Source organism: Mastomys coucha, unplaced genomic scaffold, assembly GCF_008632895.1.
Source record: "Mastomys coucha isolate ucsf_1 unplaced genomic scaffold, UCSF_Mcou_1 pScaffold16, whole genome shotgun sequence".
Lineage (NCBI taxonomy): Eukaryota > Metazoa > Chordata > Mammalia > Rodentia > Muridae > Mastomys > Mastomys coucha.
The window spans coordinates 42,370,603-42,397,863 of NW_022196898.1; the positions used below are offsets into that span (position 1 = coordinate 42,370,603).

The 27,261-nt window shown below is 40.8% G+C and overlaps 1 protein-coding gene across 2 annotated transcripts in view; it reads right to left on the minus strand.

Moving 5' to 3' along the window:
• The window catches only part of Snx27 (sorting nexin 27), a 79,579-nt gene that overhangs the window by 49,757 nt on the left and 2,561 nt on the right, over positions 1-27,261 (minus strand). For both annotated transcript variants that reach the window (XM_031374719.1, XM_031374720.1), the window contains exon 2: positions 6,807-7,038. In XM_031374719.1, coding sequence (XP_031230579.1) covers positions 6,807-7,038 — 232 coding nt within the window. The remainder of the gene's footprint in view (positions 1-6,806; positions 7,039-27,261) is intronic.

Genomic DNA, 27,261 nt, shown 5'->3' on the forward strand with positions numbered 1-27,261 from the left:
TTTTTTGGTGTTTTTTGTTGAAACAGGGTTTTTCTGTGTAGTCCTGGCTGTCCTGGAACTCAGGCTGTAGACTAGGCTGCCATTGAGCTCCAAGATCCACCTACCTCTGCCTCCTAAGCGATGGGATTAAAGGCACACACCACCAATGCCCAGGTATTTAAAAAGATATGAGTTATTAAATCACTGTGAGGCATGAAATATCTCTCTACAAGTTATTGGTCAGGGAAGCCCCAAAGGTCCTCAAAACACAGGCTGTTGCATTGCACTTGCTTACCCGTCAAAACTAGATGATCAAACTCTACTGCTGCAGACACACACACTTTGGTTGTGGAACACAGAGAAATGAAGCTGGAACTGATTGAAAACATCTTCCCTATTGGCTAGCTTTCAAAGTGCCCGAGGTCCTCCGCAGGCTGCTGGGGAAGAAAACTCATCAATGGTACTAACCATTGTGACGGCCTCAGTCAATGCTGCTGACTCTCTTGGCAGATGAGAACTAACGCCTCCTACAAGCTGTCCTCTGACTTCCATAACTGTCTTGACATGCATATGACCACACACACACACACACACACACACGAGCTAATACCAAATCAGGAAAACTAAAAATGAACAAACATATAAAACTTCAACAAAATATTAAAAAGTTAAATTTAACAACACATAAAATTATAGATGATGAAAAAAATGAAAAAATGGTATAACATATGCAAATCAATAAATATATCACATCAAATAATGAAGGATAAAAATCACTATCGCCTCAATACATTCAGAGAAAGGATTTGCTGAAGTTCAGCATTCCTCCAGAAAAAAAAAATCCTTCAGCAAAGTATACTGAGATTGTATCGCATCATAGTGAGGACTAACCACAAGAAACCCACAGCCTACATCACACACAAGAGGGAAAAGCTGAAATTGTTCCGCTAAGATCAGGAAGTAGGCAAATATATTCAACTACTCTATACTGATCTATAATTACACACTATATACAGGTATTGTTGTGTCATATTGTACTCTACAAATATGTAAAGTATCTGTGCCAATTAATATTTTAAAAATATTTTAAAATTTAATATTTTAAATTTATACTTAAGTCAGATGGAATGACCTACGCCTATAATTCAAGCACAGATGTAAGCTACATATTTTTAAGTACATCTACACTAATGACTGGAATAAATTATAACAATGGCTTTTGTTGTTGTTTTGTTCTTTGAGAATCAAGGTCTGATCATTTATTTGTTACTCTTAAAGGCTTATTTTTGACTAGACTCAGACTTAGTCTTCTTACTAACCCCTCTCCCCACCCTATTTTTAGAGACAGGGTTTCTCTGCATAGCCCTGGCTGTCCTGAAATTCACTCTGTAGACCAGGCTATGCACCATCACTGCCCAGCAGTCAATCAGATTTTTTTGTTTTGGTTTGGTTTTGGTTTTGGTTTTGGTTTTTCGAGACAGGGTTTCTCTGTGTAGCCCTGGCTGTCCTAGAACTCTCTCTGTAGACCAGGCTGGCCTCGAACTCAGAAATCCGCCTGCCTCTGCCTCCCCAGTGCTGGGATTAAAGGCGTGCGCCACCACCGCCCGGCTGTCAATCAGATTTTTAAAGCACCCTAAATCTGGACCATACCTTCTGTAGCCTACATAAAAGGACAGACAAAAAAGCTTTGCCTTTTGCCTGCTAGCACTCTTGTTGGTAAGTTCATCTAACCTCTTGCTGCCCAATTACTTCAGGATTCTATAACAGACTAAAGACTAGCAGCTTCCTAGAGTCCTCCAGAATTCCTGCACCAAACTGGGACTAGAGAGATAATAGCCTCATATGTGTATATGTGTCTGTATTAAAAGTGTGTGTGTGTGTGTGTGTGTGTGTGTGTGTGTGTGTTCTGAACAGGTATGGCAGGCATAGACTCATGTTAGAATACTTGGCACATAAGAAGTGGCACTACTAGGAGATGTGAACTTATTGGAGTAGGTGTGGCCTTGCTGAAGGATGTGAATCACTGTGGAGGTGGGCTCCGAGGTCTTATATGTGCTCAAGCTATGCGCAGCATTGTACACAATCTCCTGTTGTCTTCGGATCAAGATGTAGAACTCCTAGCACCATCTGCAGCACCACGTCTGCCTAGACTCTGCCATGTGCCCCACCATGACAATAACAGACTACACCTCTGAAACTGTAAGCCAGACTCAACTAAATGTTCTCTTTTGTAAGAGTTGCCTTTATCATGGTGTCTCTTCACAGCAGTAAAACCCTGAGAGAGAGAAAAAGAGAGACAGGCAGACAGACAGACACACACACACACATACACACACACACACACACACACACACACACACACACACACACACACACACACACACACACACACACACACACACACACACACACACACACACACACACACACAGACACACACACACTCTCTGGGCTAGAGAGATGGCTCAGCACTGATTGTTCTTCCGAAGGTCCTGAGTTCAAATCTCAGCAACAGATGGCTCACAACCATCTGTAATGAGATCTGATGCCCTCTTCTGGTGTGACTGAAGACAGCTATAGTGTGCTTATATATAATAAATAAATAAATCTTTAAAAAAATTCTATCAGTTCTAGTCATTCAGAAAACCTTGACTAATCCACCATGCAATGGAAAACTAATGGAAGTTAAAATAAAGGTTCATAATGTAACACAGGTAAGCAAGTCATACTCAAAAAATTCTATATGACATATTTATATGGCATATTCAGTATATATAAACTCACAGGACAGAAATTACACTAGTATATTCTAGAGCTGGAGGAAGATGAAAGATTTAGGAGACGATGCTATAGGCTATATATTGTATCAAAGAAATGAAGACACTGTGGAATTGATACAATCTGTAAACACTCTAAATAACAGCAAACTATAGAACTTATATGACTATAGTAATGATTTATATATTGTGTAAATCCATACATTTATCAATAACATTACAAAAATAGTTAAAGTAACTATAAAACATTTATAAAAAACAGAATAATAAAAGTTGGGTATGGTAGAACTTAACTGCAGTCTCAGTTTCCAAAAAGAAGTCTAAGGCAGGAGGATGATGAGGTCAAGGCCAAACTAGGCTATATGGTAAGACCCTGATGAAGAGAGCTGGGGGTGGAAGGCTTGACATTCTGGGGTTAGACAGCTTTTCTAAAACATGAAATGCATAACCAATAATTAAAATTTGATAAAGTGGACTTCACCAAAGTTTCTTTTTTTTTTTTAAAGACTTATTTATTTATTATATGTAAGTACACTGTAACTGTCTTCAGACACACCAGAAGAGGGCATCAGATATCATTACAGATGGTTGTGAGCCACCATGTGGTTGCTAGAATTTGAACTCAGGACCTCCAGAACAACAGTCAGTGCTCTTACCACTGAGCCATCTCTCTAGCCCCTTCACCAAAGTTTCTAACTTCCACTCTTTAAAACAGTTTTAAAAATTAAAGGGCAAGCTACAGACCAGGAAAATACTTACAAAACATCTCTCTAGGAGAGGATTTACACCCAGTACACATAATAAATTCTTGTAACTGAATAATAAAACAGCCAAAATTTTAAATGGACAGAAAATTAACAGAACCTCCACACCAATGATAACAGATGAATGGTGATTAATCTAGGGAAATCAATTCATTACCAATGAGTTATTAGGTTAAAACTGAAGTGGGATACCACTATACCCACAAGAATGCCCCCATGGGGGCTGCAGGAATGGCTTAGTGGTTAAGAGAGTTCCTGCTCTTGCCAAGGACCATACCCGGCAGTTCATGACCTTCTATAACTCCAGCCCCAGGGATCCAACACCTTCTTCTCACCTCTGCAGGCATCTACAAACAGCTGGCATACACTAACACAGACAAACACACATACATAAAAAAATAAATCTTAACAAAATAAAAACCAGATGTTTTAGTAGGGATGGCTCTGTGGTTAAGAGAACCCAAGTTTGATTCCAACCAGAAACTCATAATCAATTGCTCTAAAAAGATCTGACATCTCTGGTCTAAGGCAGAAAAACCATGAGTTAAATGCCACACAGGGATACATGGCAAGTCCCTATGAGGGTGATGGGGATGTAATTAAAATAGCAAATATTGAAGTTATAGAAAACTAGAATTCTCTCCTGCAAATGAGAAAACATGACAAAGGTACTTTTAAAAGGCAGTTTGTCAGTTTCTTTTCTTTTCTTTTCTTTTGAATTTTTCAAACAGGGTCTCCTACAGCCCAGACTGGCCTCAAACTTAACTACATAGCTGAAAACGACCTTGAACTGCTGATCCTCCTGTCTCTAGCTCCTGAGGGCTAAGATTACAGGAATGTTCTCTACCACACCTGGTTTTTGTGTTGCTAGGGCCTGATCAGAACTACATGTATCCTAAGCATAGCATCTCCCTTTAAGTTACACATCTAATCCTAGTCTGCAAGGGTTCGTATGTGTGCAGTGGATGCGTGAGTGTGTTCGTGCATACCTGCGTAATGTGGTGTACAAACAACAGAGGACATTGAATGTCTTCCTCTATCACTTCTGCCTTGATAAGCAAGGGCTCTTTTATTTCTCAGACAGTCTAGCAATCAGCAAGTTGATCCTCTCTCCACCCATCTGGTTTGTTCCATGGGTGTCTAAACTCAGGTTCTCACAGTTGTGCAGCGAGCACTCTTAACCAATGAGCCATCTTGTCAGCTCTGCAGTTTCTTGTAATATAGAAGAGGGTCAGTAAGATGGCTCAGCTGGTAAGACTGCTTGCCACAAAGCCTGACGAGCTGAGTTCAAGCACTGGAACCTACATGATAGAAGGAGAGAACCAACTCCCACATGTTGTTCACTGACCTATACATGCCTATGAACACAAATATCCACACCCTAACCCCAACAGACAAATAAATAAGTGTAAAGAGCTAATAATAATAAAGTTGAAAAGTAACTGAAGAAAGACACTCAATGATGACCTCAAGTCTCTGCATGCACAAGCATGTGTGTGCACTCACACACACACACACACACACACACAGACACACACACACACACATTATTGTAGTAGCTGGTCTTTATTGTTAACTTGACTAGATACAGAAGGTAACCAGAGATAACCTTTCATTTCCAAAGAAGTTTAACTGAGGAGGGCAGTACTACCCTGAATGTGGGCAACACCATCTATATAGGCTGAATAAAAAGTTAAAAAACACCAGCATTCATCTCTTTGTGCTTCCTGGGTGTGGGCGTGATGTGACTAACTGCCTATGGCTTCCAACCACTGCAACTAGAAACACTCCAGCCTCCACGCCTTGCCTAGCACACGGTACTCTTGAACCATGAGCCAAAATAAACCCTCCCTTCCTCAGCTTATTTTTGTCTGGTATGTTGTTGCACTAACTAATGCAAGTATATGTTATTTGTTTGGCATTCAAAAATAAGGAGCAAAATATAGAGACAGAAAGTAGATCAGTGGTTAGTTAACAAAGAAAAATAACTATAAGACAGAACAGGGGAACTTGGGGATGCTGAAAGTACTCTGTCCTTATGTGGTAGTAGATAAAAGACTATAAACACCACAAAACTGGACAAAGTTAACATGCAAAATTTTGCTAATAAAACTAACCGTTTACAAAAGAACAATTAGTAGTTTCATTTCTTGTCTCAAGGCTACAGAAGTTTCCAAAGTCCTAGGTTAATTCTCAAAAAGTTCCATAACCAATCAGCTCTCATTTCTAAAGTTTGTATACAGCTCTAAGAACACAGAGACCATGCTGACACAAAATCTATGTGCAATTATCCCCGGCTAACTTGTTTTGTTCAGCATCCCCCTGCCCTCAGGAAGAATTCCACAAGCATTTAGTAGCACATTCCTACAAATGGGACAAATCCTACTTTTAGAGGCGATAACTTTAATCAGCAGATTGGCTTTTTATTTTATAGAATGTTAAACCCAGAACCTTGTGTATGTTAGTTAAACACTCTACCCACTGAGCTAGACCCCCCAGCCCTACAGGTCAACTCTAAACACCTATAGTCTATTTGCTAATATCTCACTACATTTCTACAGAGAATTAAATAATTTATAATTTATGCTTTTTATGTCAATGTTTCTGAAACAATTAAAGGTAAATAAATACACAGTGCAACCAAGAGAAAAAATAAAACAGTAGCAACTAAGTTTTGAAGACAAGCAGCATGGGAAACAGGCTGTCACATATCACCTAAAATTCAAGATGAGTTCTACTTATCTACAAAATAGAAATGTGCAAAACAGCTCAGGGAATTGCAGTCAAAATATATTAGAGCCTTGAGGGGAAAACTCAAGAGTTAATCATGCACAAAGACATCACCAAGAACTGAAGGAACAAGGTGTGGAGAGAAGTGAGCACAGGAATGTACAGGTTTCAAAATGACAAACCTCTCTGTATTATCCAAATATTTTGGAAGACACACTTTAAATTTATCTCGCTCTATAGCTCCAAAGCCAACAATAAATCAGACTACAGCTAGCAAAGACATATGCTAAAAAAAAAATTCACGAATACAAACTTGAAACTGTCAGAAAATTAAATGAAACTGTACTTAAGCCGAAACGGGACTCTTCATTACTGTAGGCCACATCCTGCAATAAATCAATCAGAGTCAAGATCTTCTCTGAGTGAACCTAACTTCCTGACAGACGAACTGGCCTACGTTGCAGTCTTATTTGACCTCCTGAAATATACTCATAATGAGACTGTGAGAAATACAAGCTAACTAAATGTTTGAGGATCAAGTTAGGCTGACACTCACCACAAACTTCTCACCATTCTGCTCCACATGTTTGTATGTGGGGACCGATATGGGCACTGCTTGCTTTTCTGTGTAATCATAAAATGATTGTCCCAAGGAGTCGTCACTGGGATCTAGGTTATCAGCCTCATGAGGAGGTACAGACAACACTGTCAAGATCAATTCCTTCTCGCCTGCTCGGATCAGGTCCACCACCTGCTTGTGTGTCGCCCCCTCAACATTCACGCCGTTCCTAAGGGGAAAAAGGGAAAAAAACAGTCCCATAAACCAGACGGGTTCAAACACTTTGTAACTCCACCCTCCTGTCCCCACTCCAGTGTCATAGTATGAACCATAGAATCAAAAGATTCATCTGGTTCCAGAAAAGCTGTTTGTCTTTCAGAGTCTAAAGTGGAAAGGCTGTTTGTGAATGGCAGGGAGAGGAAATGCAAACAGGGAGAGACCTATCCTTCCTCTAGTCCAGAATGCTACACATTGCTCGATTCAGGAAAGCATGTGGGAAAGACAGTGATGCTGGGAAGAAAGAAAGCTCATTTAGCTATCTAAACAGTCTGCTTTCCTCGTTTTTAACCAGCCATATGTATGATACTATCAAAGTGACTTAAATAATTCTCCCACTTTTACTACTACACTTCAAGGGGATTTCTTTTCTAAGACTTATTTTTACTATCTTTATATGGATGTATAGGTATGTGCACATAAATGCAGAGGCCAGAGGCCTGGAGCTAGAGTTACTGGCCACTGTGAGCCATCCAATATGGGTTCTGGAAAACCAAACTTGGGTCCTCTGTGACAGCACTGTATATTCTTAACCACTGGGTCATATCTCCAACCCCAGAAATGTTCTTTTAAAAAACGCCTCTTTGTAGAGATTAAAGTAAGTGTGCCCACAAGATAGTTAAATTATATATGCATTTTCCCCCTATCTTCAAATTAACCTTCCTTTATACAAATTTATTATTTTGATAGTTAAAAAGTATTAACCTGCATATAGTCTAGTTTCCTCTATCTCTAGGCTTCTAAAGGGGTAAGATTGCCTCTCTAAAATTCCATTATTTTCAGGGGCTAGAGAGATGGCTCAGCAATTAAGAGCACTGGTTGCTCTTCCAAAGAACCTGGATTCAGTTCCTAGCACCCACATGGCAGCTCACAATTGTCTGTAACTCCAGTCCAGGGGCTCTGACACCCTCATATAGACAAACATGCAGTCAGAACGTCAATGTACATAAAATAAAAGTTCTTTCATTATTTTAAAAATTCTATTATCTGACCCAACTTCCTTTGTTCTCCCAATCAGCCTGGATAATCTCTAAGATAGTTTAGATATCTGGATAATCTAAACATTTTCTGCTCCATGCGTTTCACTTAGAACTCTGTATAATCTGTCCAAACCAAGAAATACGCACCTACAGTTACACACAAATCAACCTATTACTTCACTTGTGCAGAGCCTGAAACAAGGAGAAGTGTAAGATACGGAAGAACAATAATTTTGTCAAGAAAGGTGCCAAGTCCCACAAACACTCGACAAATGAACAACCTTCCCAGAATGCTGACCTAGAGAGCTGCCTCAGTAAACACTGAGTAGCTGACCTCAAGGTTCCCTAGCTTGGCTCTCACAGGAAAAACACACCTGGCCTCTACTCACTTTAATATTTAAAGTTTTTTTTTAAAAGATTTATTTATTATTATAAATGAGTACACTGTAGCTGTCTTTGGACCACCAGAAGAGGGCATCAGATTTCATTACGGGTGGTTATAAGCCACCATGTGATTGCTGGGATTTGAACTCACGACCTTCAGAAGAACAGTCAGTGCTCTTGCCTGTTGAACCACCTCACCAGCCCCTAATATTTAAAGTTTATCTGCCTATTAATTTTTTTTTCAGTTCTGTTCCAAACCATTAAGAACCTTCCTGAAAAGAATGTTAAGTTTAAGAACAAGCCATCCTGAGTTTTCAGCCATAGACTAGCTTCCTCAGAGTCTGGTATCTAAAACATCCATTTGTATAAACAGAGCAGAAAGGAGAGACCTCAGCTTATCTCCTCCCTTATTTCTAGTTTAGCAATCTAGCCAGTAAATTAAGATGGGCATGGCACTGCATGTCTGTAAGCTAAGCTTAGCAGGAAGGAGGCTGAAGCAGGAAGGAAGATTACCACCATGTGCTTGGCAAGACGTTGAAAAGCAGGGCAGTGGTGGAGCACGCCTTTAATCCCAACACTCGGGAGGCAGAGGCAGGCAGATTTCTGAGTTTGAGGCCAGCCTGGTTTACAGAGTGAGTTCCAGGACAGCCAGGGCTATACAGAGAAACCCTGTCTCGAAAAACCAAAAAAAAAAAAACCTTAGAAAAAGAAAACTCTGTGATCCTGACATTCGTCAACCTAAAATTCTAAGTAAATTCTTAAAAGTAGTGATTTAACCAAGACAGTCAGTTCTATACGTAAAAATTAAGGGTCTCTTTGTGATAGAAATTCCAATTTACACAATCTGAAAAGAAAACAGAATATGAAATTCCAACTTTTCAAATGTAATCCCTGGAGGCAGAGGCATGAGAATCTCTGCTTCCAGGCCAATGTGAGCTATAACACCCCACTTTTAAAAAACCAATCAAGAAAGGAGAAGAGTAAGAAGGAGAGGAGACTGAGAAGGGGTATAGAGCTCAGTAGTGGATGCCTGGGGTTCAGTTTGCAACTGGGGACTGGCATCACACCATGCATCAAGACACTGTGGGAAACAAGAAACTGAAACCTAAACTTACGAGTTGGCAAAGGAGTTCAACTAGTTCTTAATACTTCTGAGAAAACTCAATTAAAAGGTTAGAAATCATCACAGAACTCATCGATCCCTAAGAACCTCAGCTTATTAACAAATATTCATTTTAATTTTTCAGTAAAGTAGGAGACATAAGACATCTCAAAGACTCGAAAATACAATATCCTAGACACTAACAAGATTGTTTTGTGAATTTATCTTCAAATCTTACTATTTTCCTTTGCTTTTTTGTTTGTTTGTTTGTTTTGTTTTTTGTTTTTGAGACAGTCTCTTGGGCTGGAGAGATGGCTCAGCAGTTAAAAGCACTGACTGCTCTACCAAAGGTCCTGAGTTCAAATCCCAGCAACCACATGATAGCTCACAACCATCTGTGATGGAGTCCGATGCCTTCTTCTGGTGTGTCTGGAGATAGCGACAGTGTACTCACATATATAAAATAAATAACTCTTATTAAAAAAAAAAAGGCAGTCTCTCTACAGAGTCCTTTTTTTCCCTTTAAAGCATTGTTTGTTTTTTAGCAGAGCAAACATAGATTTGTTACAGGAAAAACTAGCCCCCCTCCCCCATGGCTGGAGGCCCCCAAGGGAGGAATGAACATTTTCCCCAGCTTTCCCAGACAGGATCTGACTTTGCAGTCACACCCTGACTTCACTTCTGCTGCCCAAGCTCCCTAGTGTGAGCATTACAGCATACGTCACCCCATCTTGGAATACTTTGCTTACAGTCTTGGAAATTATTGACCCTACAAAATTTGTAGGTAAAAGTGTATTTATGTGTGTGTATATGTTTTCTGGGGAGAGTGTCCATGCCTTTCATTGATTTAAAAAAGGAATATTCGATCTCCAAAAAGATTTAAAACTGCTGATTTCAAAACACAACTTCAAGTTATAAACAGAAATGAACTGCCTCTTGAGTCACTCATAAAAATTCTCCCTGAAGCTGGCTACAGTGCCATGTACCTTTGATCCCAGCAAATCTGGAAACATAGGCTTCTGTGAGTTCAAGGCCAGCCTGCTTTACATAGTGAGTTCCAGGCCAGCCAGAGCAAGAGAGTGAGACTGTCAAAAATAAATAAACCCCAGAAAGACTCCAGAGAAATTTAAGAGAGGGTTATAAACAGCCAGAGAGCAATAGGAGCAGCTTCAGTTCCCTGTCCTGGTCATCAAGAATGTACTTCCAACTGGCTAACATCCCAAAAACTTCATTAAAAAAAATTCAGATGGGGGTGGGGATTCGGCTCAGTGGCAGAATACTTAAGTCAGCTAGCATGAGCCCTAGATTCAACCCCAAGCATTACAAAAAGAGACACAAAAAACAGGAAAAAACTTCTAGTGTTCTGTGTCATATCCTAAACACATTTGCTAATGTTTATCTGGTTAACTGCAGAAGGAAAGCTATATGTGCCTCTGCTTAATACAAAGAAAGAAATTCTTTCATTCTCTAAAGAATGAAGTCACTAAAAAACTCCAGGCCATCTGATTTGAAACAGGGCCCTCCCTCCTTAGGAATTTCCAGGGCTTCTCAGTCATACAATTGTTAGTCATAGGCTAGAAGGACAGCTCAGCTGTTATGTGCATGTGTATACTCCCCCTGGAGAAGACTCAAGTTCAATTCCCTACTCCAGCTCCAGAGGAATTATGACACACCTTTGGCCTCCAAGAGCACTGGCAATCACATGCATATACCCAAATTCATTCACACACTCATACTTAAAAATAGTAACTATTTTTAATGTACTAGTCATTAAACTGTTGGTATAATACACTGTTTTACACAAGAATACTATTAAACCAGGTTCAAGTTAAATATGGCCCCAAACTTATACAAACCTGAAATTATAAATAAATGCAAAATGTAACTTCCACAAAAAAGGGAAGTTTCAGCAGTGCAGACATCTGTTTAAAGCATGGGCTCTAAGGAGTTGGCCCTGCATGGGGTCTGAATACCAGATGCCATCTTAGATAAGACCTTACTTAGTATTAAGTAATTTATTCAGTCTCGCTAGACCTCAATTCCCCAATCTGTATGAGAAGCCACCACATACAGCTAATGAAGTGGCTATGAGAACTAAAGATGGAGCTACTGATAAAGATATTAGGACAGTGACATCCACACAGCAAGTGGGCTGGTTCAACTTGTTCTCTATGACAATAAAACCTCTTCCAACAATTTTGCTTCCCTTCTGTCTTTATAACATAATCTAGCCGGGCGGTGGTGGCACACACCTTTAATCCCAGCAGAGGCAGAGGCAGGCGGATTTCTGAGTTCAAGGCCAGCCTGGTCTACAGAGTGAGTTCCAGGACAGCCAGGGCTACACAGAGAAACCCTGTCTCGAAAAAAAAAATAATAATAACATAATCTATCAGAAATTCATTAGAAAATAAATGATGACAAAATAAGCAAGCATCAGAGAACCACGCAAGTCCAACCAACAACACAAAAGATGTGCAATGGGCTAAGAAATACCAACCTATCCTTTTCCACAAAGAAGTCAGTATCTTCAAGGGACTATCAAAAAGAATTCAACAAATATGTGACTAAAGAAATAAAACTGAGGCCGGGCGGTGGCGGCGCATGCCTAGCACTTGGGAGGCAGAGGCAGATGGATTTCTGAGTTCAAGGCCAGCCTGGTCTACAGAGTGAGATCCAAGTTAACCAGGACTATTCAGAAAAACCCTGTCTCAAAAAAAAAAAAGAAAAAGAAAAGAAAAAGAAAAAAGAAAAAGAAATAAAATTGAATGTTAATTAAAGAATCAGGAGTGTAAGTACAGAGGCTGGAGAGAAATAACAGCTCAGCAGTTAAGAACACTCACTGCTCTTACAAGAGGACCTGAGTTCAGCTGCTAGCACCCACATCCATCAGCTCACAACTGCCTGTAACCCTAGCTCCTGGAAATTCAACACCCTTTTGTTGGCTTCCTTGAACACCTGCATGCATGGGTGTATGTATACATAAACATCATCTACATACACACACATACTTTAATGCAATTATGAATAAATACATTTTTTAAAGATTCTAAGCCTACAGGTATTCACTTTACAATCCTTTCAACTTTTCTGTGTTATAAGACCAGAATTGTGTTTATTTGGGAATCTAATGATATTTAAATTACCTGGATATTTTCAGCACTGTAAAGACGCACTTGATAGTTTTAAAGAAAGCCTCATTTTTACTTTGAGATCAATGTTTAGCTCCAATGGAAACATTTTTAGCTAGCTAATGGAAGTGGCTTCAAATAGTACAACTAAAGTTAGCCAGCTGAGGAAATTACAAAGCTAATATAAACACTTCCAGAAGCAGGAGAGAAGTTCTGGTCAGGATTTATACTCTGATTCTGAAGGAAGCTGGAAATAATGAAACAAGGTTTGGACAAAAACATAACAAAGCAAATTTCTGTATAAACCAGGGAAAGGAGCCACTTCTACACAACAAGCACAGTACTATGTGACCCCTTGTGACATCCACGAGTGACTAAATGGCAATTAATCCTCAGAAGCAGTCCTTTAAACACAGCCAATAAACTCATGCAATTGTAAACAGTAAGATACTTTCCAACTTTATACATTAAAACACAATGGCAATGTGCCACAAGAAGAGCCTAAAATAGCCGGGCAGTGTTGGCGCACGCCTTTAATCCCAGCACCTGGGAGGCAGAGGCAGGCGGACTTCTGAGTTCGAGGCCAGCCTGGTCTACAGAGTGAGTTCCAGGACAGCCAGGGCTACACAGATAAACCCTGTCTCAAAAAAAAAAAAAAAAAAAAAAAGAAGAGCCTAAATTTTAAAAAGTGACAAGGACACTAGGGAAGAAGGCTTGGTGGGTAAAGGCACTTGCTATATAAACAAAGACCTGTGTTCAAACCCCAGCATCCATGTAGAAAGCCAGGCATGTCTATAATTCCAGTGGTGAAGGATGGAAGTAGTGTTGTTATATATATTTTTTGTTAATGGACTAATGCCCGGGAATGATCTTGGTCAGTAAACTACTTATCTCACAAGCATGAAGATCTGAGTTAGATTCCCAAAACCCACATTAAGAAAGAGAGAGAGAGAGAGAAGGGGAGAAGGAGGGAGAGAGGGAGGGAGAGAGAGAGAGAGAGAGAGAAAAAGAGAGAGAGAGAGAGAGAGAGAGAGAGCAAGCAGGCGGACCTGACATGCCAGGTATGGTATGGCACATGTTTTTAATTTTAGCACTGAGGAGCCAAAAGCAGGTGAATTTCTGTAGGTTCAAGCCTAGCTTGGTCTACACAGTGATTTCCAGATCAGCAAGCACTGCAGAATGAAACTCTGTGTGCCTGTGTGTTTGGATATATATATCTCCAAACATGTCAGTGCAGAACTATAATCCTAGAAACAGGATCCAGAGATAGAAACAGCAAGAGCTATGGATTTCCTGGCTAACCAGTCCAGACCAATTGGTAAGCTTCAGGGCAATGAGAAAACATCTCTCAAAGGAAATGAACATCGTGTGTGTGTGTGTGTGTGTGTGTGTGTGTGTGTGTGTGTGTGTGTGTGTACGCATGTGTACATGTGCTAAAGTGTGTATGCACATGCATGAGGAGGCCCCAGGTTGATGTCAGGAATCTTCTTTAATAGACCTTTTCTTTTTGAAGCAGTTTTTCAGTCAAACCCAGAGCTCATCAATATACTAATCTGGCTAGCTAATTTGCTCAGGTACCCTCTGCCTCCACCTTCCAAGGCTGTAATTACAGGTGAGCCACTATACCCAGGTGGTATTTATGTGGATTCTGAGGACCTGAACTCTAGTCCTCTTGCTTTTATGGCAAGAGCTTTACCCATTCACCTACCTTTCCCAGCTTGTAGACAGCATTTCCGAAGCTAAAATCAAGTTGTCCACTAGCCTCCACATGCACACACACATGCATGCACACCTATGCATGCCCATTTGAACATGCATGCACAAATTTTTGAAAATGTGTACTTTATATAGATCAAGGCTATGCATCAACGGTAGAGTGCTTGCCTATCAATGATTGGATTTGGATCCCTAGTACTGCTCAAAATAAGTAGGTTAAGTTAGTTAGTTAGTTAGTTAGTTAGTTAGTTAGTTAAGCAAGTATTATACAGTTGAAAATTTAGGGCTGAGCAGTTGTGCTACAGGCCTTTATCCCAGCACTCAGCAGGCAGAGACAGATGGACCTCCGAGTTCGAGACCAGCCTGGTCTACAGAGTGAGTTCCAGGACAGCAAAGAAAAGGAAGGAAAGAAAGAAAGAAAAAGGGAAAAGGGAAAAGGAAAAAGAAAAAAGAAGAGAAAATTTAGTTGTAAGGAGGAAACTCTGGTAGAATCCTCCAATCAAGAAGCTGAGGTGGCAGGACAAGAATCCAAGGCTAGCCTGGGGTACACAGCAAGTTCAAGACCAGCCTCTGATACATACGGAGGCCCTGTCTCCAAAAAATATAAAACTTCTAAAAAGAACAGAGTTCAAAAGCTCTATATGATTTGGTGTTTGAAAATGAGATTTTTACATACAACATTAAAGACATTGTCCATGAATGGGAAAAAAACAGGCAAGCTAAACTTTACCTAAAATTTAAAAGTCTCTATAAAAGACAGAGAATGAAACCACCTACGAAAACATGTATTCAATAAAGTATCCATATCTAGCCCGGCAGTGGTGGTAGCACATGCCTTTAATCCCAGCACTTGGGAGGCAGAGGCAGGCGGATTTCTGAGTTTCCAGGCCAGCCTGGTCTACACAGAGAAACCCTGTCTTGAAAGAAAAAAAAAAGAAAAAATGTATCTGTATCTAAACACATGGCAAACTCTTAAGACACAACAACCCAAACTATGACAAGTATTTACTTACGGGGTGGGGCACAACACTATGCACATAAAGTCAAGGGATTACTTTTGGGAATCAGTTCTCCATATAAGCCCCAGGTATCCAACAGGTTCCTGGGCTTAGTGGTAAGTGCCTTTATCAGCTGAGCCTTTTCAACCTAGCCCACAATCCAAGTTAAAAATGGGCAAAGTATCTGGACAGACATCTCACTGATGATATGCAGATGGCAAATAAAATACATGAAATGAAATTCAACATTCATCATGGAGAAATTCAAAATCAAAACAATGCATGGCCATTAAATATGGCTAAAATCCAAACTTACCATGTCAGATACCAAATACCAGTGAAGATGTGGGACAAATACAATTGTCTGTGTTGCAAGAATATAAAATAGTAGTCACTTTTTGTGTGGTGGCTTAAATGAGAACAGCCTCCCAGAGGTTCACATATTGGCATACCTAATTCCTGGCTGATGAACTGTTCCAAGAGGACTGAGATGTGGCCTTCTTGGAATAGGTGTGCCACTAGGAATGGGCTCTGTCCCCACTGCCCTCTCCACCCCTCTCTCCTCCCTTGCTGTTGCCTGAGGATCAGGATGTAAAGCTCTTATCTACCTCTCCAGCATCATGTCTATCTGCCTGCCTGCCGTCATGCCCCCTGTTATGACTATAATGGACCAACCCTCTGAAACTATAAGCAAGACCCAGTTAAGTATTTTTTTTATAAGAGTTGCCTTGGTCATAGTGTCTTTTCATAGTACTAGAACAGTGGCTTTGAAAGGCAAGTTGACAACTTTTTATATAGTTTTACCATCCAATCCATCAATCATGTGCCTATGTGTTGACCCAGATGAACAGAAAAATTCATATCCACACTAGAGCCTGTACACAGATGCTTAAAGCATCTTTATCATCCCAAGCCATAAGTAACCAGGATGTCGGTCAGTCTGTGGATGAACTAGCAAACTCTGGAACATCCATATAATTAAGTATTAATTCAGCTATCAAAGGAAATATGCTACTGAGCTGGAGCACTGACAGGTCCTGCAGAGAACACAGGTTTAGTTCCTAGCATTCACATGGCAGCTTACAACAGGTGCACAAGCTACAGACTATCCAATACAGAATGAATCTTGATGTACACAATTTCTGAAACTAAGACAACCCTTAATCTCCTTAAATGTTGGGTATATGACTACAATTGGATTTATCAATTTTTTTTGTTTGGATATGGGGTGTGTGTGTATGTGATTACTTTTTTTTTAAGATTAATTTATTGTTATATGTAAGTACATTGTTGCTGTCTTCAGACACGCAAGAAGAGGACGTCAGATCTCATTATGGATGGTTGTGAGCCACCATGTGGTTGCTGGGATTTGAACTCAGTACCTTCGGAAGAGCAGTCAGTGCTCTTAACTGCTGAGCCAATCTCTCCAGCCCACACGTGTCATTCTGAGAGGCTGAAGTTACAGTTTTTATAAGACACTTTACTTAAGATCTAAACCCTGGTTCTCTGATTGCAAAGCAAATGATCTTAACCACTGGTAGATCTCTTCAGCCCTTATCAACATTTTTATTTTTTAATTTTATTTTATATTTATTTATTTACTTTTGAGACAGGGTTTCTCTGTATAGCCCTGGCTATCCTGGAACTCTCACTCTGTAGATCAGGCTGGCCTCGAACTCAGAAATCCACCTGCCTCTGTCTCCCAAGTGCTGGGACTAAAGATATGCGCCACCACCGCCCGGCTATTTTTTAATTTTAATTTAATTGTATGGGTACTTTGCCTACATGTACATGTACCACTTGCATACTTGGTGTCACAGAGGTCAGAAGAGGGTGTTCAATCCCCTGGAACTGGAATTAGACAATTTTAAACCACTATGTGGGTGCAGGGTCCTCTGCAAGAGCAGCCAGTGATTTTTTTTTTTTTAAAGATTTATTTTTTATTTATTTTATGTGTATGAGTACACTGTAGTTCAACAAATGGCCATGAGCTATCATGTATGTTGCTGCTAGTAATTGCACTCAGGACCTCTGCCAGCCCCGCTCGCTCCAGGCCCACTCACTCCGACGTAATTCACTGTAGCTGTCTTTAGATGCACCAGAAGAGGGCGTCAGATTTTATTATGGGTGGTTGTGAGCCACCATGTGGTTGCTGGGATCCGAACTCAGGACCTTCAGAAGAGCAGTCAGTGCTCTTACCCGCTGAGCCATCTCTCCAGCCTTTACCAATACTTTTAAAACACTTCCAGTCAGGCATGGTAGCACATGCTTTTAATCTCAGACTCCAGAGGGCAGAGGCAGGCAGATTTCTGCGAGTTCAAGGCCAGCTTGGTCTATATAGTAAGTTCCAAGACTAGAAATACAATAGAGAGGCCCTGTCTCTAAACACAAAACAAGGCAAAACCAAGTATTTCTATTCAGAAAACTGACACTACAAAAGAGTTTTCGTAACAGTAAAAACTGGCCCTGGCAAAATATGTGGGTCAGCAGCACCTGCTGCTCTCAAGCTAGAGGGAGGGGAATAACGGCTGCACTGAGGCTGTACCTTGGCTGCCTGTTCTCCCAAAGCACCTGCCTGAGGCAAGGGAAGTACAGAAAGCTCATCTGTTCTCCAACCTAACACCTCCAGCCAGAACAGACAAGGGGTTATTGCTCAGGAAAGAATGAAAAGTTCCTAAGTCTGTAATTACAAAGCAATCAGTTTACAAATTCAGAGTTATATCTGGAAAATGAATCATATTTGTCATTCAGGAAAGTATGATACTTTAAGACATTTTTCAGACTACAAAAATATAATCAAGCTAGAAAAAGTATGGAAATTGCCTATGAAGCCAGCACGACCATTGTTATCAACAATAAAACCATTTCGTTCATCTCACTCCTGCTAGAATACAAAATTCCAGGGGCTGTCAATGCGGCTCAGCAAGTACGAAGGCTTACTGCTCTTTTTTGTTTGTTTGTTCTGAGACAGGGTCGCTCTCTGTTACCCTGGATTTCCTAGAACTTGCTCTGTAGACCAGGCTGGCCTCAAACTCATAAAAAAATCAACCTGCCTCTGCCTCCTGAGTGCCAGGATGAATGGAATGTGCCACCTCACCCAACCTGCGTGTGTGTGTGTGTGTGTGTGTGTGTGTGTGTGTGTGTGTGTGTGTGTGTCTCCACAAGGTCTAGAAAGCGTCAATGGATCGATTCCCTGGAGCTTGAGTTACAGATGATTGTGAGTCCCTGCAATGTGGGTGCTAGGAACTGAACCTGCATCTTCTGCAAGACCAGCAAGTGTTCTTAACCACTGAAACATCTTTCTAGCCTTAAGGGCTTATTGCTCTTGTAATTAAATAGCCCCCCACACACACACCTCTCTTGGTTTTTCAAGACAGGGTTTCTCTGTGTAGCCTTGGCTATCCTGGAACTCACTCCGTAGACCAGGCTGGCCTCAAACTTAGAAATCCGCCTGCCAAGTGCTGGGATTAAAGGTGTGTGCCACCACTGCCCAGCTGAATAGCATCTTTTAATATAAATATAGTATAAAAATATAGTATAACCCCCAGAGTATATTCTGTAGACAAACACCTTGCACATTTTAAAGGTAAGTAAACTAGCAAAACAAGTGAAGGTGTGTTTCCAAACTTTCCAAAATTATCACATCTTCCACCATCTCCAAATACTCAGTCTGCCTCTCAATTCTAAAAAACAGTATATAACTAAACATAGACACAGACTTAAGAAACTTCTGCTGTATTAAGGAGCAATTTCCTTATTATTTTCATTGCACAATTCTCTAAGACCCATCCTGAAAGCAGCTGAAGAGTTCCAACGCAAGCAGACAACTCCTACAGGCTGTTAGTAAGCAAATCATTTGGGTATGGAATCCATAGCATACATGGTTTGGTTGTTTTGTTTTGTTTGGGGAGGGTGATCTAGTCTTGATCCAAGGTCTGACACACAAATACATCACATTTTGGATAATGTTAGGGGTATAGCTCAATAGATTTTGAGTATTTTAACATGCATAGACCCTGGGTTTAACCCCAGCACAAAACAAAACAAAAGCATCAGATAGTTTAAGCAAAACAAAACATTTTTGTTTTAAAAATGTTTCTCCACTGGGCATGATGGCACATATCTGAATCCCAACACTCAGTAGGTAGAAATGGGAGAACATCGAGGACAGTCAACCTGACTACACAGCAAGTTTGATGTCAGCTTGGACAGCCTAATAAAACCAAGCCGGATGTGGTAATGCATTGGGATACAAGTAGAAGAAATCAAGAATTCAAAACCAGCTCAGTGTGTTAGTGTACACTCTTTGAGTTCAAGGCCAGCCTGGTCTACAGAGTAAGTTCCAGGACAGACAGGGCTACACAAAGAAATTCTGTCTTGAAAAACAGAGAGGGAGGTAGGGAGAGACAGACAGACAGACAGAGAAAGAAAAAGAGAAAGAGAAAGAGAGAGAGAGAGAGAGAGAGAAAGAGAGAGAGACAGAGACAGAGACAGAGACAGAGACAGAGAGACAGAGAGAAAGAGTTAGTTCAAGGCCAGCTTCAGCTAAGTAGTGAGTTAAAGGCCATCCTGGGCTACTGTCACAAACAGGAACATTTTCCAAAGAATTCACTGGAGGAAAAACATAAGGACACTCAAACACGGTGCCTCACTCAGCAACTCAGATACTCAAGAATGGGTACATCGCCTCCAGTGAGGAGAGCCACAGAGGCTTTAAGTACAAGATGACACACATGCTACCTGACTTCTAATTAACAGAATCTCACACAACTGAAATACTCCTCACATTCCTGACATAGCAAAAATTCACCTTTTTTCATGCTGAAGACAGACTTCAGGTATACACCTTGGTCACCTCAACTCCCAACAAGTTATAATTCCAAAACAAAAGATTTAAGATTATTTTTGTATACATGTAAATGTGAGGTCTCTGCACTCACACATGTGAGAGGCAGCATAGGTAGCCAGAAGTGGGTATTAGATCCCTGGAGCTGGAGTTACAGGTGGTTGTGAGCTGTCTTGTGGGTACTGAGAACTCAACTCTGATCCTGTGGGAAAGAAGTTACTGCTCTTAACCCCTGAGCCATGTTTCCGGTACCACCAACAGAAAGGACTTAAATTCAAGGTGGCACTTTCCACTTAGAGACAAAGTATATCTAGAACAAGACACCATAGTTAGGGCCCTAGAGCACATAAGAATGAAATGCTATAAACACAGTGATAAGCACAGCACAGTCACTTACAACATAAGGTGACAGGAAGCAGACACTCCAGAAGCTGGCTAGGACTATGGGCACAGTGTGGAAACTAATGAAAGGTGGTTTCTCATCAGCACTGGGTGTCAGAGCAACCGTGCTCTCAGCTCCCTTCTTTATACAGTAGAAGACAGTCAAAGGAGAAAAAAGTGGTCTTTCATTCTAATACTGATTTTTCCACTTCAATCCTGGAAATGTATTCAACAAAATAAAACCAAAATTTGTATGGGTACAAATATATACAACTATATTCCTAGCACATAAGAACAAAATCCAGACTTGTTAGCCAGACAGTGGTGGCGCCTGCCTTTAATCCCAGCATAGGCAGGAGATCCTTAAGTCTAGGGCTACACAGAGAAACCCTGTCTTGGAGGGAAAATTTCCAAACTTGTTGGCGCTGCTTTCAAGGCAGTTTCTTTGTCCAACAGCAAGTTGAGGGCCCTAGCTACCCTACAACTTCCTGCATCTGCCTCCCTTTGGTCAGGCCCTCAGCCATGAAACCCTTCCTCTTTCTCTACTACTGAAACACTTGTCCTTCAATTTCATACATGCTTTATGTAGGAGCCAGGGGGAACTCTGGGAAAAAGCAGCTTCCTTGAAAGCCTAACATCCCAAGTTCAATTCCAGGAAGCCACAGAGGAAGAAGAGAATTTACTCCTGACAACTGTCCTCTGACCTACACTCACATGGGCACACGCGCACTAGCTGTCATGTGTTCACAATACACATTTGTTAATTACATAAAAGCTTTCTGTGAACTGCCAACTTTCTTAAGCAAATCCACTCTTTAAATTGCAACTGTTTCTCAATCACTTCTGTGGTGGTTTGAATATGCTTGGCCCAGGGAGTAGCACTATTAGGAGTGTGACCTTGTTAGAGTAGGTGTGGCCTTATTGGAGAAAGTCACTGTTGGGGTGGGCTTTAAGACCCTCCTCCTAGCTGCCTGAGAGATTCAGTCTTCTCCCGTTTGCCTTTAGAACTAGATGAAGAACTCTCATCTTCTCCAGTGCCATGCCTGCCTGGATGCTGCCATGCTTCCCACCTTGATGATGGACTGAATGAACCTCAGAACCGGTAAAGCAGCCCTGATTAAAAGTGGTCCTTTAGGGACTGGAGAGATGGCTCAGCGGTTAAGAGCATTGACTGTTCTTCCATAGGTCCTGAGTTCAAATCTTAGCAACCACATAGTGGCTCACAACCATTTATAATGGGGTCGGTTGCCCTCTTCTGGTGTGTCTGAAGACAGCTACAGTGTACTCATAAATAAAATTAAAAAAAAAAAAAAAGTGGTTCTTTATAAGAATTGCTTTGGTCATGGTATCTCTTCACAGCAACCCTAACTAAGACAACTTCCATTACTTTATTTTGCTTTTTTTACAGAGTAAACTGCTTCTAGTACCTCCCCAACTCAGAGCAAGCTTCTCAAAAGGCTTACAGCCAGGCATACTGACTCACAATCCTAGTGATCAACCTGACATAGTTTGTGCTTAAGAGTGAACGAAACCAGTCCATACAAAGTAACAGTGGGTAGGGAGGCAGGGTAACAGCTAAATCACTGTGTTAAGGGCTGCAGATAAGCTCACAGGTGGTAGACTACCTGCCTAGTATCCTCAGGATGAACAAATCAGTGTTTTCAGAGTGTGGACATGGTCCAATGAGCATTCAAACAAAGAGTGGGCTGGCATGGCAAGACAAGACGGTTCACTGCAAAATGCCCATGCCTAGAAAGCCAGTCCTGAGTTCTAGCCTCAAAACTCACACAAAGGTAGAAAGGGAGAATATGGACTCTACAAAGTTATATTCTGCCCTCCACACACATGTTGCAGTACTCATGTACATGCATATGCATGCATATGTGTGTGCATTCATATACACACTACTAATAAATAAAAATTTTAAGATTGCTTTAAAAAAAGGTAAGAACTTGGGGGCTGGTGAGATGGCTCAGCGGGTAAGAGCACTGATTGCTCTTCCAAAGGTCATGAGTTCAAATCCCACCAACCACATGGTGGCTCACAACCACCCATAATGAGATTTGACGCCCCCTTCTGGTGTGTCTGAAGACAGCTACAGTATACTTATAATAAATAAAAAATAAATCTTTTAAAAAAAGGTAAGAACTTGACTACTGTACAAAAAAAAGACTAACTGAATAGTTTTGGTGGCTTACTTTGGTGGCACTTGATGCTGGTCTGTGTGTGTACATTGAGTTGTAATATAAAAGGTATAACAATTTTGGTTTTCTGTCTTGTTTTATTTTAGGGTGGGGTTATTTGTTGGTTGTTTTGTTTTTGAGATAGGATCTCTCTATGTAGCACAGGCTGGTCTAAAACTCGAGATCCACTTACCTCAGCCTTCTGAGTGCTAGAAATACAAACTTTCCTGAAGGTTTTTGAAAAGGGTTGGTTGGTTGGTTGGTTGGTTGGTTGGTTTTTTGAGACAGGGTTTTTCACTGTGTAGCCCTGGCTGTCCTGTAACTTACTATGGTCTTGAACTCACAGAGAATCTGCCTGCCTCTGCCTCCTTGGTGCTGGAATGAAGGTGTGTGCCACTGCCATCAGGCCTGGTTTTTTGAAAAGCTTTTAACACTGCCTAAAGATAGTTTCTTGCCAGGATAAACCTACCTGGCTTAAGTTACACACCACAATAGTCTTTGTCAGTAATGTCATCATCTACTGAATAAACTCAACACAGATTTTGTTCTTAAAGCACTTTGTTGTGATCATAAAGTCTTTGCTTGTCAGTTAAATCTCAATTGGGCGTGGTAGAACACACCTTTAATCCCAGTACTTGGGAGGCTGAGGTAGTCAGATCTGAGTTCCAGGCCAGCCTCGACTATAGAGGGAGTTCCAGGACAGCCCAGGCTATACATAGAAAAACACTGTCTCAAACAAACAAATAAACAACAACAAAAAACAAAACAAAACAAAACAAAGACAAAAACAAAAAGTCCAAAGTCAGTTAAATCTCTCTGCTTACCTAGCATTTCATAAGAATTATTCCCATTGAGATTTAGCTTCTAAAATACTTATCAGTAAGTGCATGGTAACAAGCCCTCACCTAAAACAAATTAAAATTAACTAATAAACTAGTAGTGGCCACAAGTCAATTGTTTACCACAAATTAAAGACTAGCCCTTATGCAACTAATCAGTCTTTCTTTTGGGGGAGGGCGGGGGTGAAAGGGTAAAGGGGTTTAGATTGAATCCCTCTATATAGCCCTAGTTTGCCTGAACTCATTATATACACCAGGCTGGCCTTGAACTCACAGAGATCAGCCTACCTTAGCCTCCCAAGTGCCAGGACTAAAGGCGTGCACCATACCTTTACTTAACCACAGCAACCCACAAAAATGATTTCTGAGGGAAGGTAATGTGGCTTTCAAGTTTACTATTATTTGTTTGTACCCTCACATGAGACTAAAAGGATCTTTAAGTAACAAGAATGACTGTCATGTTCCCTTTGCTGGCAATAGAGAAAAAACAGCAATATAGGAGGAGCAAATAAAGTTTGCTTCAGACCCCAACCTCTGATCCAAGTTAACATGAGATAAAGGATAAATTAAAAATGCAAATCACATGTCACAAATGGAAACCAAGTTCAGCTACTATTCATTTACAGGCCAATAACTTGGGTTTTAATAACTAGTCACCATCAAGACGAGCTGACTATCCAGAGAGCCCACCCTAGGCTGTGAAGCTGTTGGCAGCTGATGACTGCTGCTGGGGAAGAAGTCACTCTTCTTGAAAGTATGACCACCGGGAGGTTCCCCCTGCCCCAGGGAATCACCTACATCCATGCCCATATGAACAGCACTAATTGGAACAAGTGGGTTAAAAATTATCTAATTAATTAGTATGGAAGGAGGACACGAAGTTGGGAAGGAGATATCACGGGGGTGGGAGGGGGAATCCTAAGGGGAGCTGGAAGGAGGAGCTGGGGTAAATATGATCAAGATACAGGTGTGAAACTTCCAAAGAATAAATAGAAATTAAGGAAGTTGACTATTAACAGTCAATAACCAAAACAAACTTTCTAACTGGGAAAGTATCCTAAGACCTGGATTTAAATCTGGATGTCACTCAGTACAGACTCTTCTTACAATGCAGGGATAATTTTATAGTATTCAAGTATTCACTGAGGAAAACCAAGGTTCCACACCACATTATTTGGCCAGGGATTCAATAAACATAATAGCTAACACAGTCCCTGACCCGAGGAGCTTTAAACCTTCCCATCCAGAAGTCTGTTCTGAAGTTCAAATGAATGTATACTGCACTGCAGACTCTAACACACCATAGACACTTTGAGATGACACAATGATTATCATCATCTGTCTTTAAACCATATACCTTTGCTTCATGACAACAGCAAAATCCACTTAAGTAGATAGAATTGGACAGACTACTTAGTGAGGAACTGTCTTCCCATTAATTTGGAATTCTGGAGCTTAATAAGTCACTATGTGTTAGCAAAGCCCTAGCTAGTGGCTCCCAGTGTAACCATAATGATAAAGCACAATGAGCTGAGAACAACCTAGAATGGTCCATAACTATCATGTTGTTCTGGAAATGTGGCTTAGCATATGACTTACATTCCCTATACCTGGCAAAGGAGTGACAAAGATTTCTAGTCTTATGCAAGACCCACTGAATCACAGCCATTACAGAGTACACCTGCAAATCTGTGCTTCTGGCTAGGACCCCAAGTGATTCTCATGCATTCCAAGTGTGACAACTTTGCCATAAGCAATCCCTTTGCTCAACAATCATTTCAAGCATTATTATCCAAGTCTACCTGGAAAATCTGAGCCAAAGGGGAGAGAAAACAGTCAATTTTTTTTTATAAAGGTTAAGAAGATACTTAATGTCTCATGACTCAACTGAAAAAATCATTACCAAACTTAAATTATTCTCAAAAATTCACATGAAATTAAGCAAAAATTATGACCCTCAATAAACAAACTGCACAAAATAATTTATGCTTTAACCTTAACAAGGAAAAGCTGATGGGTATATTATCCGGTAGCTACTAAGAAGGGAAGCATATACTGTGTGACTAGCATAAATACATCATGATTTTGAATGCTTACAAGCCAAGCCTTAAGGGTCTGTGCTTGAAATTCACACTCTCCAAAGCAGGTCTGGCAGGTAAGAGTGCTTGTTTGTGCAACTCTGACCACCAAAATGCGATTCCTGGAACCCACCTAAAAGCTGGATGCACTGGGGGAAACATCCTTAGCCCCTATGGTGAGAGAGGAGAAGGTAGAGATAGGAGAATCTGCCCTAACTTAGAGAGCTAACTCCTCAAAGTGTGTCTTGAACGTGCTCGAGTGCGCAAGCAGACACACACACACACACACACACACCAGGATCAAGTCAAAAAAGGCCCACAAACATAATCTCAAAAAATGTAGGCAGTTCCACCCCACTGCACACAGTAACTCTCCCAAAGGTAACTCTCAGGAAACCAAGTGTCCTCAGACCTACTTTAACCTTACAGAGAGCAACCTGAAGTCAGTTATTTCACATACCATATAATCAGTGCAAAGATATATTTATTTTGGTTCTATTTGTTGAAAGCATCTTTCATACTCTGGCTCGAGGTACATGCACATCAAAGGGAAGGCATGCAGTACACATTACACTGGGAAAAATTACAAGGTGGAGACTAACAGTGTTAGTCAAGAAACTTTCCATGCGTAGTAAACTTAGAGCCCAGAGGGCTTCTTCACACTGTGGTACCAAGCCCTGCAACGTGACTCTAGCCAGCCTTGAAAGGAAAAGGAGAAAGGGAGCCAATACTGGCTCCAGTTGAGTTTAACAATTATCCCAGGACTCAATGAGCTTCCGTAAGCAGACTCTAAGCAATACAAAGAAATGGCTCCTCTTACTGATGTTCAAGTCTAGATCCACTTAAATCTGTTACTGTTCTTTCACACCTCTGCCAGTTGCCCAAACAACTGCAATATGACAACTGGAGTAAAAGCTGTCTGCACACAGGGAAAAGAGTTTAAAATAGGGAGAAATCTCAAACCTCAATTATCAAGGCCCAGACACCTGCCTGCCTGTGATTTGGTACACAATGATAAAACTATACAGAAACAATCAACCTATCCCTAACTCAGATCCCGTCCCTTTTCATCAACATGAAAAGCTTTCCTGGGACAACTGAAAGGTTAATTAAGAACTTGGGTAAGACAAATTGCAAAGCTCCAGCTAGGAATTGTAGTTGAGTCAGTAGAATGCTTGCCTGGCAAGCATGAAGCCCTGAATCCCTGGGCTCCATCCTCAGCACAACAGAAACCCACAGTGCACAGGCCTGTAGTCCTAGCACTCAGCAGGTGGAGGGAGGAGGACCTCGCGGTCTTCCTAAACTACACAGAGTTCGAGGCCAGCCTGGGCTACATGAGACTCTGCCTCAAACACATAAATAAACCCCTAAAGTTAGTAACTGATGTTTTTCTCCTCTTACTTGAAAGGTCTAAGGAAATGGGAGAGTTGGGGGGAGGTGTACAGAAGTCTCAGAAGTTATAAACAAGCTTACAAGGGTTGGTTACTTCTATTACTTCTACACTGGTACCACAATTTCAAAGAATTTTGAATTTTGGAAAA